The sequence below is a fragment of the Numenius arquata genome, chromosome 9 (genome assembly GCF_964106895.1).
Source record: "Numenius arquata chromosome 9, bNumArq3.hap1.1, whole genome shotgun sequence".
In the NCBI taxonomy this organism is placed as follows: Eukaryota; Metazoa; Chordata; class Aves; order Charadriiformes; family Scolopacidae; genus Numenius; species Numenius arquata.
In genome coordinates this window covers 37,204,826-37,225,070 of record NC_133584.1, presented here as the reverse complement: position 1 = coordinate 37,225,070, position 20,245 = coordinate 37,204,826, and the positions used below count along the sequence as shown (strand labels likewise).

The 20,245-nt window shown below is 42.5% G+C and overlaps 1 protein-coding gene across 1 annotated transcript in view; it reads left to right on the top strand.

Annotated features, from left to right (window-relative positions):
- Window positions 1–1,337: 1,337 nt before the first annotated feature.
- Window positions 1,338–20,245, top strand: part of AGPAT5 (1-acylglycerol-3-phosphate O-acyltransferase 5) — a 60,124-nt gene continuing 41,216 nt past the window's right edge. Inside the window, exons 1-3 of the mRNA XM_074153500.1 lie at window positions 1,338–1,807; window positions 18,998–19,067; window positions 19,285–19,400. Of these exons, the coding sequence (XP_074009601.1) occupies window positions 1,589–1,807; window positions 18,998–19,067; window positions 19,285–19,400 (405 nt within the window). The 5' untranslated portion in view covers window positions 1,338–1,588. The remainder of the gene's footprint in view (window positions 1,808–18,997; window positions 19,068–19,284; window positions 19,401–20,245) is intronic.

Below are 20,245 nucleotides of genomic sequence, written 5' to 3'. Positions count from 1 at the left end.
CCAAAACAGAAGCTTCCTCCTCAGTTTTCTGTCCCACCTAGCTTTTCTTGGTTGAGAGCAGAAAAAATCCCTTCCAGAAGAGGCCACAATGGGGAAAAACGCCTCTGTTCTGGTAGTCCTGAGAGAGGGTAGCGAGGACAGAAATGTACACGCAAATTAGGATGGGGAGCCCTGACAGAAAAGCTGCCATGACCTCTCCTGCCCCCTCACTTTCTGGAAGGGGGAAGGAAATAAAGACCATTTAGTCTTGTTAGGGACACAGAAGGTATGGTGCACGTCAAATATGAGTTTCAGGATCCTCAAGGTGGTTTGAAGACAACATTGCCACCGTGGTTCAACCTAGGATCATCTCCCCAGCCTTATTTTGCTGAACTCTTCCAGGACACAACTGTCAACACGCATTAAAAACCAGCTAGCACGAGGTAAAGAGCAGCAAAGGATAAAGCTCGTCCCACCTAAAGCCTGGCAAAGGAGACAGACCCCCGCTGAAGGTACCGCGCACCCGCTTCTTTCAAAACAGTGAGATCTTCACAAGCTTCAGGAGGAAATTTTTGAAAAAAGTAGGACTAAATACTTCACTGCGGGCTAGAGCTTGGTAAGAAGCTCCCTCTGGGAAGGTGGCTGTTTTCTACAAGACTTCTTCTTGCGTTTTCTTCAAAAGCAGATGGGCTACCGGGGGCCGGAGAGGAGGACAGGAGGAGGCAGGCAGGCAGCTGCCCGCTCTGCTGAGAACCTGAGGGAGTCGGAACACAAACGGGTCAGCACCAAAAACCCACAAAGCCCCGACCACCACTGCGGCTGCAGCTGGCGAAAGCCAGAAGGACCATTTTCTCAGTGCTCCGCTCGGCAGAAAGCGGTGGGTGCGGTGGTGGTGATGCCGTAAATTTTCTTCTAACCTACGCTAGGTTAAAATTAATGCCAATTACGGCTCATCAATCGTTAAGCGCGGGTGCCTCATTTCGCGTGGTGCCAAGCAGCCCGCCACCACGGGGTGAGGGGACACCCCCCCGCCACTGCAGCCACCCCTGCGTGCCCGGGGCCAGAGTGGGGCGGGAGGGGGACGGCGACACGGGCCGGGGACGGCGACACGGGCCGGGGCCCGCTCCCGGGCAGCCCCCGCCGGCGGTCGGGCCTGCCGGGAGGGTGAGGGTGAGGGTGAGGGGGGTGAGGGTGGTGGTGAGGGGGGTGGTGAGGGGGGTGGTGAGGGGGGTGAGGGGGGTGGCGGCGGCGGCGGCGGCGGCGGCGGGGCCCGTCCCCTCAGGCTGCGGGCGGGGCGGGGCCACGCCGCCGCCCGCCCCTCCCGGAAGTCTCCCCGCAGCCGCTGAGGGGCCGCCTTCCTGCCGGCGCCGCTCCTCCTCCGGCCGGGCAATATGGTGGCGGAGGCGGCGCGGGGGGAGCCGTGAGCCGGTGAACCGTGAGTCTTCCCTCCTTCCCTGCCGGTGTCGGCCACCGCCGCCGCTGCTGCTGCTTCCCTCCCGCCCGGCGGGTCTGGCGGGCGATGCGGCCGGCGGGGCGGCCGGGCTGCGTGTGAGCGCCGCTGCCCATGTGGGTGTCCCGGTGAGGCCGGGGGGGGGAAAGCGGCGGGAAGATGCTGCTGTCGCTGGTGCTGCACACCTACTCCATGCGCTACGTCCTGCCCGCCGCCGTCATGATGGGCACGGCGCCCACCTACGTGCTGGCCTGGGGCGCCTGGCGCCTCCTCTCCGCCCTGCTGCCCGCCCGCTTCTACCGCGAGGTGGACGACCGCCTCTACACCATCTACCAGAGCATGGTGCTCTTCTTCTTCGAGAACTACACCGGCGTGCAGGTGAGCCGGGCAGGGGAGGTGGGCTGCGGCCTGGCTTCCCACCCCCCCCCGCCCCGCCGGGAGCCAGCAGCCGTCGGTGATGTCGGCCGGGGCCCCGCGGCTTTCCCGCCCGGCGCCTGCCCCCGCTTTTGCCTTTCCTGGGGCTGGCCGGGCCCGCCCGCCGCCATGCGGGATGCCCAGCAGGTGCGGGCTGTGCGCGACCTTGCCCCCGGTACCGGCGGGGCCGGGGGGGTGTGTGTGTGTGTGTGTGTGTGTGTGTGTGTCGGCAGAGGACAGGCTTGTCCCACAGCCGCTGCTGGTCTGGTGCTTTTCATGGAAGAATTGGTGTTGTCTTCGTTTCTGCAGGTCGGGAAAAGTGGAAGGGATGCGACAGCGGTGGTGCTGGGTCAGCACTTGAGTGGCAGCCGCCTTCGCACGCTTGAACCCTGTGTGGCACATCTCTAGTGTTAACTTGGCAGCAGATGAGGAAGCCGTAGTCAACTATAACTGTACTTAAGACACGTACAGGTTTTCAATAAATAGATTACTTACCCTCTACGTTATTACAGCTTCTCAGTCTTCGTGCAGCCGACCCACTGTCAGTCTTTGGCCCTTAAGTTTTGCACCAGCCAGTGGTGGATTGTGATTATTCGGTGTCTCAGGAGCTTGGGGTTTTGGGGTTAGTAAGTTGGAACTGTAGGCCTCTCTTGGGTGACCAGAGCGGTATTTGCATTCGAATAATAATACTCCACTTACCTCACAGAGCGTTAAGTGTTTGAAAGGTTACATATTTGTCTGCGATTTGAAAAGTAAAATAAGGAGACTTTAAATTCTACATTTAAATAATAATTACGTAAATGACAAGTGCTACTGTACCCAAACCTGACTTTCAAAGTCAGAAGTGTATCTGAAGCTGGCGTCAGCTGTAGGTGTTTGAGAGTGCAGAATAACAAGTGTTTACATGTTTGGCAAGTGACACAGCTGGTACAACTAAGCCCTTCTTCATATTTACAGCTAAAGCTTTCGTCCACTCTCTTGTGAAGCATCTATTTCAAAATCAGGCCGGGTCTCTCCGAATTTCCACTCTTGAGCTGCAGTTGTAGGCCTCGCTTTATACTGAAGTGGAAACCCCCAAAGCCAGCTACAGATAGGACAATTGCACGGTTTGGCATCTGGATAGATAGAACAGATACAGAATGGAAGTGAGATCTTCTTTTAGTGGTAATTAGTTTTTGATTTGGCTTGTAACTCATGTGACTTCACTTTTGCATCTTAACTTGTGATGCAAACTTGTGATCCAAATTACTTAACTTGTGATTTACGTGTCTGTTTTTTTTTTAAAAAAAAAATAGATAAAAAACGGAAGAGAGAGTGGTAGTTCACAGGCTAAGTACTTCCTGTTTTATCTGCCTTCTTTTTTAAGCAGCATCTTTAATGCAGATATCTTGATGTGTAGTAGCACACATTGGTCATTAGCTGCTGAAAGTTGCAGTATAGTAGCTTAATTCAACCCATTCTAAGAATGAGAGCCAAAAATCAAAATAAAAATTGTAACAGAAAAATTACTCAAATTTCTTACAAATAGCATGCACAGAGTAGCAACCACTTAGAACTTTTATCGCAGAAATGCCTGTGACATACAGAAAGGAAAATGCTAACCAAATGAAACAAAAAGACAGCCCTCATCTTTTGACCTCTGTTTTCTTTTATTGCATTGTGAAAAAATTCATCCACGCAAAAAAAAAAAATAATGGTGGGAGACAGCACAGATGATCACTTAGGACAATATTAAAATAGAGATGCTTTGTTACAGTAAGCAAGAGATGATGTTAAGAGGAGATCATATATGCAAAGCTGAAATAAAGGATAACAGAAACAAATAAGAGAGCCCACAAAACCAACACAGCGTGTTATAGGATAAGTAAAGTAGTAACAGACACTGAAAGGTAAATAAAATCTTGGAAAATAAGATATATAACTAGGGAGGTAAGAGGTGGAGTCCTTAAAATTCATGTATCTTTTAACTGGAAGATATCCTCCATTTGTTTAGGGAGGAGAAACGGGGTGTCCTTTCAGACCTTCTCTTGCGAACAGTGAACATGTTTAACTTGAAACGCACGGTGGAAAGTTAAGCATGTGCCTGAGTGTTTGAGATTGGGATGGTAACCTGAGAGCCACTGTGAATTGGCTGGTTTAAGGCATGTAATTAGATACAGAAGTGTAGCATCATTAAACTTAATCACTTAATCCCAAAAAACAATGCAAGAATAGTAACTTGCATGGCTTCGTAAAGGCATCTGTAGGGCTTCACCAGCATTAAGGCTTTGTAATAGCCATGGGAGGGAGGAATTCAGCATCTTTTTCGACTCTATTAATAATTTATTCAATCAATTGAAGCGTGTTAGGATATTTTTTTGTAACTGGATAAATGGGAGGCCAACAGCCTCATCCATCAGAATGCTGGAACTTGTTGCGTAGTCTCACTGAAGTCATTAGGATTATACAGATGCTTAAGTGACTTACTGAATCAAATCCTTAAGTAACTTTTTCTTAGCACTGCTGCTGTCTTACCCTATATAAAAAGTCTTTAACATTATGTGCTGTTTAGCATTCTTTGGTTTATTATGCTTAGAGTATTTATGGTTTCTCAATATGATAACTCTCTAAGGCAGTTGTGAATATTTGAGATGACTCATCTTAAAAGAATAATTTTGCTGAAATTCCCCGTAATGTGAATGGGACCTTAATGGAGTAAGGTTGGTTTGGGTCATAAACATAGATTATTTTTTGACTGAATTAAATACTAGTGTATCTTGATATTTATTTTTTATTTACCTGTCAGGAGGTGATGTTTCTGCATATCATCTGCTGTTAGTCCATCAAGTATCTAAACCTGTCTCCCCTTCACAAACGTATTTTTCTTGGTGGGTTTTTTTTTTTTTTTTTTGGTTCTCCTTGGTTTTAGTCAAGTTTATTAAAACAGAAACTCTAGTTTATGCTAGGAAGGCATCTTGTCTTTTTAGCAAATCTTTTTGATTGTGAAAGGTAACTAAATGAGGTGATAACCTGATCTACGTGACAGCAAATCTTGAAAGACTAATAGTTCCCTTTCTCTTAAGTATTTGATTGAGATCTAAAATAATTACAGAGCCATAACTGCTGTGAACCCTTACCGAGTATTTATATTCTAGAGAGCGGCTTATGAAGTAACTGTAAAAATTTCTTACTTTCTTATACTGTAAATATATTACCTTTTTAAACTTTGGGTCAGACCTGTTTTTTTCCACTCAAACAATTTGTTTTATGAAGCCTTAGAGAACTTGAGCTAAGAAGGAATCAGGTTAGATTTTCCAATAATATTAGAATTCTGTTATTGAAATGCCAAAAATAGCCCTTTTGCTGGCTAGCATGCAGGAGTTGGCTGTAGAAAATTGAAGAACCAGTATTTAGAGTACAAAAAGCAACCCAGAACACACCAGTCCTGTAAATGAGGTAAACTGGACAAAGCTCTTCAACAATCTCCAGGATTATATATACTCATAGTAATGAGAAATCTGTCAATGCGGTCTGTTGGAAAGTGGCATAGGGAGAACGGTCCTGCTTTGGCCCGGTGTTGCTTTTGACACAGATGCGGGTGTGTTGCTTCCCACCTCTCCTGCTGTAAGCTGTAAAAGCACTACCAATACTCCTTTTTAGGAAGAATATATATGAGATGCTTGAAGTCTGTAAAGTGAGTAGGAAGTCCATGACAGCAAAAGATGTTATCAACGATGAGCCAAAGCAGTCAGTGACAGGTGCAACTGAAGCGCTTTGGAGGACTTGCGTTTGCTTGTGCTGATGGTTGGTTCAACCCCAAATTTCTAAATCATCAAGTAGCCTGTGAACTGTGGTTGTGTTACTGCTTTTGTCCTTACTGTGTTCAGGAAGCCTGGTCTCTTACATTTCATACAGACAATAAACGGTTGCATCTTACCATAGAATATGAAAACCAAAGTGACTGCAAATGTGCCTGTGATTAGGACGTTTGAAGGGCTGAAAGGACTAGTAATTCAGTATGATGAATGCTGTCATCTTGCTGTGACCCTTAGCATCTTATCCCAGTTTCTGTCAGGGTGATGAAATTAATGCCTATTGTGTTTGTGCACATGTTTCGCATCAGATGAGGACTAAATGTTCTTCAACTTCTTTTTGATGTAATTGCATTTGGTATTTTGTATTGAGTAGCTGTGAAGAAATAATAAAGAAATCATCACTCGGACTGCTTCCTAAAGGATCGTTTTCCATCTGAAAGGTTTTGACAATTGAATAAAATCCATGACTGAATTAATATGCATGGATTTTGTTCAGTGCTTGTGTCAGCTCTCTTCCCTACCCCCACTTCCCTCTTAATAGGAGTTTTTGGAAGTGGTGCTTTCATTAAAGGCATTATGAAATTCTGGTTTTCATTGTCATTGCAGGACTGTGGCAGGGCAGTGAGAATCAGATGCTACCTCAGTGTTGTTCAGCAGAGCTGTAGCATTTCTAACAATTATTTCTAACAATTAGAAAATACAGGAGATAGTTGTTAAACAATGCAGTGTGCTTTCTGGATTCATATTGAAGCTTGGACTTTTTGTGCCTCAACAAGGTTGAAAACTACTTAGGATTAGAGCAGATTAAAACTTTGTGGAGACCCTGTGCTGCTGAACTCTTGATGATGCTTTCCAGTGGAGTACAGCCTGGGCTGTGTTTCATGTCTTGGCTACGAGGAGAGCTCGGAGTCTGAGCTTGGGATGGATGCTTTATTGGCCAATTTGCAGTGGAAGTGAGGGTTATGAGCTATGTGCCCATCTCTGTTCCTAGGACAGCAGCCTTCCCTGACAATGTTATGTTTACTAACTTCCTGCCTTCCCTTTTGAAGCTGTTCAGCCATACAACAGGTAATTTGGCAGGGCCCGAGGTGGAGGTGGGAAGCAAAAGAGGCAGCACAAGTCTAATGGCCAAGTTGCAGCGTACTCACATCAGGGAGGCGCTTCTGGTTGCTGTTGGTGAGGTGGGTTGTCATTTCTTTGGAACCTGGTTCTTCCCTCTCCACAGTGGGGGAGGCATCATAACCAGGCTTCATCAAGATAGGGTGGAGGTTCATCTTCTAACTGAAGATCTGACTCGTCTTGAGATGAGGACCCATTTCCCGGGCAAATGCCACGACTGAAAGGTCAAAAGGAGATGTCACTTCTTACCCTTCTCCATATGTGTTTGGAAAGAAAGTGCTGGCAATTGCATTTTGGTATGAACCTGGTTTTATGAACGTGCGCTTGAGTTCCCTGAGCTCTCCTCCCAGCTGGCAGCTCAGGAGTGCGAGAGGACTGGGACAGGAGCTGAGCAGGAAGGTGCGGAGATATGGGTGAAGTGAATCTTCAAGCTCAGGTGGCAGCTGAGCAGCCTCTGAGGGCTTGTGCTCTCCTGGTTCGTTCCATGTAGCTTCCAGCAGCAGCTCTTGATAGCGCCTGCTCGTGTTGCTGCTTTGCTAAACTGTTAGCTGTTGAGGCGTGTTGAGAGGTTAAGATCATCATCACTTGTCGTTTATTTGTGATGCTAGAACTAATGAAATAAAGGCCTCGGGGGAGCGGTAGAAATTTAGGGATTGGTGCAGTGCAACGATTGAAAAGAACCTGGAGAACGTAGCAGTGAAGTGAATCACTTTTGTGTGATAAGCTTTTGAAAGAAGCCCAGTGAAATTTTTCTGCTGTGATACTGGCTCGTTTCATTACAGATTTCAATGCACAGCTGTCTCCAGGCGCGTGTCTTTTACAGTATACAACAAAGTCCTGTATGTTACTGTAGCAGAAATTAAGTGGTACCTGCTAAGCCTGGGGGATGCGGCTTTCAAATTGAGATGGATGCCTAATTTTAGACTCTTACGTTCAACTGTGGTGTGAGGCAGCAAAAATAGATACATTGGGTATGTAAGCTTCGTGATCTTTCTTTTTTAGATATTGCAAAAGATATATTTGCATGTATCTTAATTTTCATTCTGTCTGCCTTTGGCTCTCATTCTGAAGGTGAAAATGAAGTTCTGTATGATTCCGGTTTGTTGGGATATCAGCTGGAGTTCTGCTGTGCTGCAGATTTGGCTCTAGGGCAACCTGGAAAGAATTTAGTATGGGGAGATTCCACATTCAGTGCTGATCCTGATCATCCCCCACCTCCCGCCCGATTCATGCAGAATAAAATAAATAAATTAAAACTGAGGTCTGTTAGCATTTTTAGATAGCTGACACTTGGTTTCTGAATCAAAACTGCTGTTTGGGTTCATAAATTAGAAGCCTTGTGTGGAAATTTGCCTAGGTTATGTTCTCTAATTGGCAAGTCACAACTGAATCTGAATTTTATACCAACCTCATCTAATACAGTCTGCAATTTAAAACTAATATGTATGTTTACATTTTAAAGTTAGCTACCTATATTTATGAAAATGCTAAAAAGTCAAGTATCTGTCAGGTAGGAAAAGCTAAAGAGTTGAAGGGCAGATTTGAATGCACTTCCAAATTTTGATTCCAAGTATTTGTCCAGTAAGTTTTACAACCTTGTGGTTTGATTTTAAAATTTTCTGTTTAAATATATTTTAATTTTAATATCTTGAGATTTTTAGTATATTCAGTTCTTAATACAAGTTCTTCTGACTTTGTATAATTTGTTACATTTGAAAATACAAATGGTATTTATCACATTTTTTTAAATTCCACTTATTTCTTTTTTTTTTTTTTTTTTTTTAAAACCTGCATAAGTTTTATGCACTTCCCTCTTTTTGTGTTTAACTGCGTTTGGTAGATGCTGGGCCACGGAGTTTTACGGTGCTCTTCCATGCCCTTTCCTTCTGCTTACATAATATGTCCAGATCCTTTATGTAAGGATGATTGTTAATTGAGGAGTTTTTTCTCCTGGTACTCTACCATCAGACACTGTTCTTGCTAAGAGAAGATTCTATTCATAGTTAAACATTTGACTCCAATTATTTCAAACTATTTACCTCAGGCTTACAGGGTATCCTTTTTTTCTCAGTTTTAGTTGTGTTAGGTAAAGTAGGCTCAGATGTCAGGGATTTTGACATAACAATTATGAGGAAGCATATCTTCTCAGGGGAAAAATACTCTTTAATCTTTGTTCTGTCAATTTGAATTTATACTATGAAGAGATTTGGGATAAAAAAAAAAGGAAAATTAGTTTCTTCTTTTGTTCATTTCAGTTCTGTCACACATTACTTGTCATGTTCCCTGTTATAACTACCTTCTTGGTGCGGGACTAGCAAATCATAAAGTTTATGCTAGTTTGATTTTTTTTTTTTTTTTTTTTTGATGCAAAATTAGCTACCCATGATTGGGTCGGATCTGTATTTGAGCACATAACTAGATGTGAAGAAAAACAATTATTTTGGATGACTTTGGATTGTATTGTGGAGTTTATGGATTGACTTGAATCCCACCCCGTTTTGTAACGCTACATGGGAATCTGAGGGCACGCATGTTTCTTTTTGCGTAAGCCAACATAGTGCACAGTCCCGAGCGAGCTGCAGGTGAACTGGCTCATTCACACGCTGTGGTGGTGTACGGATATTAAAGTGATTTTAACAGTGGCTATATTTTGAGTGTTTATTAATAAACACAAGGTGTTCAGGTCTGGAGCCAGATTAGTTGCAGCTGGCTCAGATACCTCCCTGCATGTTCTCTTTTGCTGTGTAATGATTCCGTTGCCTCGTCTTGAAGGTTCATAGTGCCTAAATTCTAAATCCTTAGTGAAAATGATGTGTGGAGGAGCTTTCAAAAAATCTTATTCCACAGTCACAAGCAGAGGATGTGGAGGTTTCTTGGTCTTTCCCATGCATGTCAGCTCATTGACAACTTCATACTAGTTCAGTCTGTACTTTTATAAAACCTTGTATACAAGTTTATATATATACATACTTTATATATACTATATACTGTATACAAAGTATATATACATAAATATAAACGCTTGTGCGAGTGTTACAGGTAAAGATACAACCAACTCCTCCTTGGAGTCCTTGGCATTTAGAAGCAAAGTTCCTTTTTCTTTAAACCTGTCTTCATCAATGGCATAGCCGGTGGGATCGAGTGCTCCCTCAACAAGTTTGGGGAGACACTAAGCTGAGTGGTGCCATTGACACGCCTGAGGGATGAGGTGTCATCCAGAGGGACCTGGACAGGCTGGAGAAGTGGGCCTGTCTGAACCTCAGTGAGGTTCAGTGAGGCCAAGTGCAGGGTCCTGCATCTGGGTTGGGGCAACCCCTGGTGTCAGTACAGGCTGAGGATGAAGAGGATTGAGAGGAGCCTTGTTGAGAAGGACTTGGGGGTACTGGTGGATGAAAAGCTGGACATGCGCCGGCAATGTGCGTTCGCAGCTCAGAAGAGCAGCCATATCGTGGGCCGCATCCAAAGAAGCACGACCAGCAGGTCGATGGAGGTGATTCTGCCCCTCTACTCTGCTTTGGTGAGACCCCCCCTGGAGTCCTGTGTCCATCTCTGGAGTCCTCAGCACAGGGAAGGCATGGGCCTGTTGGAGCAGGTCTAGAGGAGGGCCACAAAAATGATCAGAGTGATGGAGCACCTCTCCTGTGAGGACAGGCTGAGAGAGTTGGGGTTGTTCAGCCTGGAGAAGAGAAGGCTCTGGGGAGACCTTATGGTGGCCTTCCAAGGGCCAAGTATTTAAAGGAGGCCTACAGGAGAGATGGGAACAAACATTTTAGCAGGGCCTGTTGCAATAGGACAAGGGGTAGTGGCTTTAAACTAAAAGAGGGAAGATTTAGTCGAGATAGAAGAAATGTTTTACAATGAGGGTGGTGAAACACTGGAAGAGGTTGCCCAGAGAGGTAGATGTGCCATCCCTGGAAACATTTATGGTCACATTGGATGGGGCCCTGATCTAGGTGGATGATGGATGCAACCTGATCTAGTTGAAGAGGTCCCTGTTCGTTGCAGGGGGGTTGGACTAGATGACCTTTAAAGGTCTCTTCCAACCCAAATAATTCTATGATTCTATTATAAAGAGCTCTAACTAGAAGAACACTGCAAACTGCCATGAGGTTTCCTGCTTCTGGCTGGTGTGAGGTGCACAAAGGGTAACGTTTCCAGAATGTGCTTAATGTACCAGGGCACTGTAGCTGCTGTTTTGGGGGGATGGATGGAGTGGGACACGGACATTACGTATTTTCCACTACAGAAGAGTAATAAAGTGAACAATAGGTACATTAAATGTGGGTCACTTTTTCCCTTTCTTTTAAGGAAATTACAAAAATCTGCGGGAAGAATTCTTTAGAGGTGCCAAAGGATAATAAGGGAGACTGTTGCTCTCCTAATGAAACAGGTGGAATACTTCCTTCCACTCTTTTACTGGAAGGCATGATCAGGTTTTGCGTAATACCAAGATGCCAGATGTTCAGAAAAACTCTCCTATAGAAATCTCACCTTTATAAATAATCTTCCATGTGGCTATATATATTTGAAATATATGCAGTACTTGTTTAAAAAAATGTAATTGCTGGTGATTTATGGTAAAAGTTACTTAGATGCTCTAACCCAGGTGGTCAGTGATTGTAATTGTGGGTTGCTCCATGGTCTGTGCCATAGAACCGCACTGTAATCAAAAGCAAGTCATTTGCAGAAATATCCAGTAAATGATTTAGGCAATGAAAGTTGGATTTATTTAGAATTTAGATGCCAAAATCTTAAAATTATGATCATAAGTCCTGCTTTATTTCTGTCACCAAGACTAAAACAGTTAAGTTATACAGATGCCTGTTTTTTTTTTAAGGTTCCTTAGGTAGCTGCGAAACCCAGGCAGGAATGAAGTAGTTGTGTGTGCTTAAAGTTCCCAACCCATGTATAGCCCCGATCAGAATCTAGAAGCAAAGCTCTTGAATCTACAAAATACTGTCAAATGGTATTTAGCATATGCTGGCAGGACTGGGGACCTCAAAAAAGGTTTTAGCTTTTTTTTTTTTTTTTTGGTCCTATTTAAACATACAAACAAACAAAAACCAGAAGGGAATAAATTATTGTGCCTCTCTTTAACTGAACAAGGTAGAACACAAACTCACCTTACAGGATGCATCAGTTAGTTCTCTCTACATACACATATGCCCACCACTTCTTTGGAAAAGATGATTTAGCAGTGTGTTTTCAGAAGAGAGAATCCCCGCTCCATAGATGTACCTTCTAACAGCAGTGAGCAGCGTGTAAGGGCAGGATAGGATTTAGGATCTGCATCTGCTTTCAGTGGGCCAGATTCTGGCAATTCAAAGCTGGCAGGCTCGGTATCACAGATTTGGTGAATCCCTTTCTGCAGCACAGAGCTCCCATTTCTGGTTGATGTGCCATGGGTAACCACTGGAGTGGTTTTGTTGAATCTGGTCTGGGACTGTTGTTTAAATAAACATAAATTGCCCTGACATACTTTGTATTGCGGAAACTTATTTTCTCTGAAATCAGCCTTTTGCTCAGATTAGATATTCCAGTTTTTATGGCTGTTTCCCAGAACTTCTTTGCTCTTTCACGTGCCCCTTCTCTAAACATTTAATCACCACCTGAATCACCCTCTGAATGAGAAGTTGTGAAACTATACACATCACTGTCTAGGAAATGTTAGACTGGTGTGAATAAAGTGGTTTGTAATGTTCGACTCAAAATCACTATCTGAAGTTTGGGGAGGACTGTTTACAAGTCTCTTTATGCTCAAATACAAAAAGTAGTCAAATACGCACAGAATAAAAGACTAAAGCTGTATTTTTACTGACAGATATTAGAAATGTTATTATAAATATTAATGTTTTTATTAGCTCATAAGGTTCCTTTAAGATTTTATTGATTCTAATTCTTCCACAAGTTTTCCCTTAATTCAGGGATCAATTATCTTTAATTCAGCTGAGAAACTGTAAAGCCTTTACATTCAGCATCAGAACTAGACTTCTTCTATACATGTAGCTGGTGCCATTGGATGAAGCATCACCACTCAGGTTTTAACAGTTTGTCAGTTTATACCATAGGACTAAAAGCTAGTATGAAAGCAAAAATGTACAGACTTCTTACTTAACGTCAGGTGGTATGATTCAGTCCTGCATAATCCATATATGTTCCGAATATAGTCTTCTTACAAAAAGGAAGTAAGTAAAATGGCAGTGACTGTGGTTTTTTTAAGTTCTCTACTTTCTGGTTCAATCAAACGAATTATTTTAGAGAAGAAAAAAAATTGAATTACATATAGGAATCTTCTCGGTATTCCCCAGCTTTCAGTCTCTTGGTAATGGTTTTCTTCACTGAACCCCAGTAAAATACATAGCTGCAGAATATTTGAGTGAACTCTCTGCTGCAGTAAAATGGATTGCTTTGTGATTTTATGGTTTGATGCTGAGCCTGAGCAGCAGACTTCAGACTCGTGCATTTATGTATTGAGCAGACAGTCTCTTTAAAGAGGTTATGAGGTGTAGCAATAGTATGATCATTACTAAAAACTGTATATTACCTAAAGGTATTTTTAGAAAAATGATACTTAAAGCTAAATATTTTTTTTTACATCTAGAGGAAAAGCAACTAAAAACTAAAACATGAAAGTCCTTTCTCCTTCTCTCCTATTCATATTCCTTATGCTGTAGGCAAGTGAAACCCGTATCTGTTAAATGTGAATAAAAGTCCTTCTCTGTCTTCTGTGAAGAAAAACAAAGATTTGAAATTCCTATAGTAGGACATTGGAAAACCTGAGGAATTTGTCAGCACCAAGTACAAGTTCCCCATTTGCATCCTGTCTTGAACCTGCTTCTTGACAAACAGGGTAAATAGATTCTGTGATCTGAGGTGCTTTCTCTAGAAGCTCAAAGGACTGGTTGTGTCATCAGTCAGGTTTTTAGACTAAGAGTTTAAACAGCTTCCCTTAGGATGCCTGCAGCAGTGCTGCAGAAGTCAGCTTGCACAGAGTTATCGTTGACTTTCAGAAGCCGTATCTGGCAGTTGCCTTCGGTGGTTTGTTGATGCAAGCTCCACCCTTTCACCAAAAAATGACACCCAGACTTTTTAACAAGCAGATGAGAAATACATCCTAGGATACTATTTATTTTAATAAGCACTCATGTTGTAGTAGTGCCCAGCTAACAAAGATGCTCTTGTCCCAAAGAGTGTGCAGTCCCAGTTACAAAAGTAGACAGGAAAAAGCAGTGAAATGGAGAAAAGTGCATGTTGTGAAGATAGCAGAGCTGAATATATGAAGTTTGTATGGTTGTTTTTAAGTGAAGTGTTGATGTCTTGGATGTTCTGGTTTTGCTCTCTTCCTCCAGAGGAGGGAAGAAATGTTCTCCTGCTATTATCCTACTGCTTTTATCCTTCTTTCCAGTTGCTGTTGCCTGCACTTAAAGCTGACGTTTTTCCTGTTCAGAATGCTCCACCTTCTCCGCAAAGTGCCCCAGTGCACCTCAGTTTTGTTGAAGTAACAGCAGAGAAGGGAGCATCATTCTGCAGGTCACAGCTAGTGTCTTTGCACAGAGAAGGGAGGAGGGTTGAGAATTCAGAGGAACCAAGGGTGAGTGAGCTGGTAGACATGTGACAAAACATCAGCTGAGATGGCCCGTGTTTTTCTACCAATAACCATCAGTGTTGCCTTACTGCCACTGAAGCAGAAATACCAGATCTGCTTGCAGGTCAGCTCCTGAACTGCTCCTGTTATCAGCCACATCCAATTATCACGTTAAGGTAATCTCTTTGCTATGAGTTTGATGTGGTCACCAGTTGACCTGCAAGCAGGTCTTCTGATAATGTGATTACTTTTACCTCTCGAGTTATTTTTGTCATGGCCCTGTTTACTGAGCTGATGTAGCTAGGATGTGATCTATTTGATTTTCTTTGATATGTACAAATTTCATAAGCAAGAAGTAAAAACTCTAAATTGGGAGTGTCCACCTTGTTGCAGTGAAACCCTATGCAAATTATGAGTTATTCAGGTGTGACTGCCTTGCAGGACTGTTTTACATTGCTACATGACCTACCACGTTAGTACAACTGTAGTTACACTGGAAGAAGCAGAAGCTGCTGGGGAAGCTGAAACTGGTGTCACCAGATCACCCAGGAGCTCCCGTTTGCATGCATAGATCAGCCTATCGCTGAATTAATAAATTCTCCCATCAGGAGAACTTGTAACCTCCTGCCAGTGAATCGGAGCTTCCTCTGACCGTGACGCTTTGAGGTGCATCCTGTGCCCACAGAGCGTGTGAACAGCTTGGTGTGTGGCATCCAGGGAAGCTGGATACCAGCCTTCCCCCAGGAGAGAGTCTCATAGCATCCAGTTTCCTCTATTAGAGACTTCACTCAATTGAGTTTGACAGCGCTGCTATGTAAACAGATGTGAAAGACCCTTACTAACAGTAACTGTATTACCAGTTATTGTGAACTGGGCTGTGAAGCAACCAAAACATGGCTAAAAGCACACATTTTAATGTTCTGTACCCAAGCAATGTTTGCAATCTTAGACTATAAACTGCATTTTAAATATTTTCCCTCAAATCTCTGCTTACTTTGGCTCGCTGTGTTGCTCTTCCTTTTAACTTGTTTTCTTTGCTTGACTTCATTGTGCTTTTTTTTTTTTTTTTTTTTTTAAGCAAAGCAGCACCTATTCAAGCAAATAGGTTATTGGCTTGCTTCATTGTGGCAGACAGAACATCTTCTCAGTCTTTTAAGCTGATATATAGGTAGAAGGTATGTATGTTGTGGCATTTGGAGAGCTGTGCATAGAATACATGAAACACTAGGTATGTTAGCTTCTGAAACTGAAAATTGCCTCCCGAGCACGTCCTACACCACTTCCATGGAGGTGGCTAGTGAGTGCCCTGCAGAGGGGGAGACCACCCCCTCTGGTGCTCTGCAGACCCCTGGAACAGCACTGTATTTCTGAGGGGAACTATGAGTCTCTTAGCTATTATCTCTTCGGGTTGCTTCAAAAGGGGCATGCATGCAGCCTGGCACCATGGATACCTTTTTCTGCATTGCTGTCCCTGGTAAATTACTCAAGTGCTTGCCTTCCCCCTGGTCCACAGATCTCTTCTGCACCAGCAGGCTGAGAAGGAGCCAGAGACTGCACGTTCTCTGCAGCAGGGAATTCTGCAAAGTTAGCTACAAGAAACAGCAGGGAGTCAGGGGTTTTCTGGAGACTATGAGGAGAGTACTGTATCATTTCCTTCTGCACTTATAGTATACATTAGGTGCTCTGCTTCACCTAAAAGCATCAGATTGCCAGAAATTAAAGGCTTACCCTGGGGGGGGACTCTTACCCTGCTTATCCCCAAGTAGTTGAATTCTTCAGATGTCATTTCAAAGGGAAACGGGCAACGCTTCTGCAGGATTCAAAGCCCTTAACTGTTAGCCCTCTGTTGTGTAGGGTCTATGAAAATTTCCAGAAACACAACAATAAAGCAAAATTGCTTTGTTTTCAGAAGGAGAGCTGCATGGCTGCCCACAGAGTGGGTGTCTCCTGTGAACTCTGAAGAAGCCTCTAGAGAATGCAGGTTGGAAGCCGCCGTTCTTACCTGGTTGTATCACAGTTGTATGGCAGTCTCGTAGCTCTGGGTTCCTAGCTGTGAATCTCTCCTACGTGAATAGATGTTTGCTGGCCTTTCGTGAACCGTATAAGCCTTTGCTCGAGATTGCTGAAATGGGCAGTGCTGAAGTGAACGATGCTGCAGTTGCATCCTCTTAGGCTGAGCCATCGGAGCAAACAAAATGGGTTTCCAAATTTTCTCGAATCTTTCCTTTGCTTTGAAATAAAACAGCCTGGGTTTTGTGTTTATTAAGAAGTAATTATAAATAGGAAAAGTTAGATTTTTTTTTAATTTTTTTTTTTTTTAGTTCTGTATGACAGTATAGCTATGTATTTTATCATGAGTCAAAAATTCTGGTCTGTTACATGTAAACACACGTAACTTACAGTAAGACTTAAATGTTGTACATAGAAATTGGTTACAGTAACAACGAGCGGGTGTTCCGCTGGGATTAAGAAGTGAACTAGATCCAATCTTACTGAAATAAAAAATAATACAGATTAACTGTTATATTTGGCAGTCACAATCATACATGCTTTTTTAAGGGAATGATCCTTTATATTTGTTTTTACTCATGCAATAGTCACGAGTGAATGCTTTGAATTGTGGGTCTGATTACACTGAGATTTTGACTTTGTACATTAAAGTGGAAATTTCTACAAGTTGAAGTTATAAATTATATAATTCAAACCTTGTTTCTTCTGTGGGGTAGCTCTTAGAGTGTCAAGGGCAGATTTTGTTTTCCTCTGGTTCTTATTCTCTTACATTTTAAAAAAGCACAGATAGCATTCAGGACCTTCTGGTTTAGCGATTTGTTCTATTGGACCTTTTCCCTTCCTCGAAAACAGTTTTTGCCAGAAACTGCATAGTGGAGTCTTAACTTGGAATTAAAGAAAACAGTATTTATGGACCTACTGCATAACACTTGTGGGAAAATGTACACTTTGAAAATGAAGCTTTCACTCCATAAGTGAGAGTAGGAAGATAATTTTTTATTTCAGTGGAATTTTTGCACCTGAGCTGTAAGATCAGACCCTCTGAGTGCTACCTTGCAATAAATAGTATGTGGTACCTGAGAGTGTCAGCAGTAAGGTTATAAATTCTCCTGGAACTTTAACAAGAAGATTACTCCCACAGCTTTTCAAAATCTTGTTTGAATTTCTTGGATGCGGTTCAGAATATGCTTGTCAACATTGACTTGTTACAACTAATGTTCAGTTAAAATTTATTGTGCCTGCCTTTTTTTTGGAAAAAAATTCATTTGAGTTAAGTAATATTCTCTTTATTGTATGCTAGGCGATCTCTTGTTCACATGTTTTCTGAATGTCTCGGTTTGCCAGTATTTGGTTTCTTGCCTTGAAAACAAAATGCGACCAACAGTGTAGTTGCATTTCTGAAGAAGAAGGAGCAGTATGAATGTAAAACATCCAGCTTTCGGTGGGGTTTTTGCCTAGCGTTACAATACAAGGCGTTACCCATCCAGTACCACGGGTTAACTGAGAGGTGGGCAGATTCTCCTGAGACACCTTCTGTAAGGATCAATATGTGTCTTGGCATACTAAATGATAAATTAATCAAGCTCTGAATATTAGTTAGATCTTCCTGATAAAATTCCCTGGTGGTCCAGACTAGGGAAGTGGTGATAGTAAGCACGCAAACCTTCCAAATAGAGCTTTGCTTTTTGGTGAATGGAGTCACTTTGATTAAGAGTGTATGTTTAATAGAGCTAACTTCTAGAAACAGGGAGTACAGCCATTGGTATTGGCAGGGCAAGAGGGGAATGCTACCTAGAATGTAGGTTGGAAAAACTAAGCTTTATTAGATAATGAAAATATTTATTAAAGGTAATTAAACAGATGCATGGATTCTTCAATTCAGAATTGAAATGGTTTAATTAATTTCTCATTTTATATTTGAAATAAAACTAATTGAATTAATCTGTTTTAAAAGCTGACTTGGATTACTGCTTCAGCATCTGGCTCCACAGTCATGCTCTCAGAAGGTTATTTTGCGAGTAGGCAATTATCTTTGGGGGGGGGGGGGGCAGAAACTACAAAGTTAAAGGGTATCTTTAATGTAACAGAGAAAAAAAAACATAACAAAACCTGCTAGCTGGAAGCTGAAGACCAACGTAAAGATACCTCTCAACCTCATGCTTTTTTCTTGGTTCTTGACGGTTAAAATCATGGCAAATGCTTGAGATTTTTGTTCTTGATCTAATCCAGGAAAATTTGCCATTTTGGATTGAATGATAACAAGCATCTGGCTGAAGCATGTCTTATTCATTGGATGTATTAAGTTAAATGGTGGTTTTGTACATGTCTATGTTTCTTCTTTACCTTTAATTATATTAATGTAGGGATCTTGTTGGATGTGGGTCACCTTCCGTAGATCCAGTTCTAGGGCTCCGGCACAGGAACAGAATAGCTTTCTTTAAACCGTCATTAATTAATACTCACTGCTTGGTTGATAAGTCAGTTGTATGCATGATGAGTACTGATGTGGTGATGGGCTGGTGTTCTGTTAATGGTGCTAACTTGCTGACACTTTTTCTAGTAAATAGGTAGTTACTACAGTGGATCTCATTGCTGCCTAATGCAATGGAAATAAACAAAAAAGTAATACTACATTTCTTTTTTTAGGTAATAATCTACGGGGATTTGCCAAAAAATAAAGAAAATGTAATATATTTATCAAATCATCAGTGTACAGGTTTGTATTTTTTTTGTTGTTTGTCTTAGCACTTTTATAGATTTAACAAAATCTGCTTATCTGTTTACTGTGTGTCTTTCCAGCCTTGCCCTAATGAGCAGGAACTTTGAGTTCAGAAACTTCTAATGATACTTATATGTACAACATGCGCTTTTTGTTTCAGCAGTGGCAATTAAAAGCTAGTTTAACTAAACATTTTGGGCTTTTGTCTTTGCAGTTGATTGGATTATTGCGGATATGCTGGCAATTAGGCAGAACGCTCTCGGGCATGTCCGGTATGTCTTGAAAGATGGGTTAAAGTGGCTCCCACTGTATGGGTGGTATTTTTCTCAGGTAAGCCCATTGACTTTTCCCTTGCTGTTTGTGGGTCGAATATATAAAATGTACTTTCCTTCCATTTATTGTACGTGCTAGGAAGATGTTCTATTTATTGTTTATTTCGACGTGAAAACAGCGGGTTTCACTCACTATAGTTAGATGTGTATCTTAGTTGCATCCGTAAGTCATCAGATCAGTTGATTGCTAGAACCAGAAAAAGGGGGAAAGCTTTGAGTATACGGGCACAGGTGGGAAGGCAGGGAGGAGGCAGGATAGCCCTTCTGTGGCAGTTGACTCTGAAACTTTGCCTCCAAGAAGCTAACGCAAATTGGATTGGGTTTAGAGAGCATTGGGCGAGGGGAGGTACAGATCCATGAACTGCCTAATTAGCATGCTGAAGAACAGGAACCGACTTAAACAGTGGCCTTTCCCAGCAATCAGATGCAGTCTTGTAGGTACCGAATTTGAACAGGGGTTCAGAGCCTTGGATGGGGTCACATAAGATGCCCATCTCTAGGGTGTGAACTGTCTCAGTGTTTTATCTTAGAGCACAGGCAGCAGTTGAGGTTCCTACTGTCTGCTCAGTGTGTAAGGGGGTTAGTGTGTCCCCTGAGATACTGGGAGATCCAGGTTTGATGTTTTCAGCCTGGTGCTTGAAAATGTTTGTTGTATTCTGGATGAGTGCCTTAGGCAGCGAGTAGGTTATAAATCTAGGCTGGAGCATGTGTGGTTGCCGTCCTTTATTCTAAAATCTCTATGTTCAGAAAAGAATATGCTGTAGAGAAAATAAGAAAACTGTTCACGATTTCTTTTTATTGGTGGGGTTAGTGTCCCAATCCCCTAAATAAGTACGGACTGTC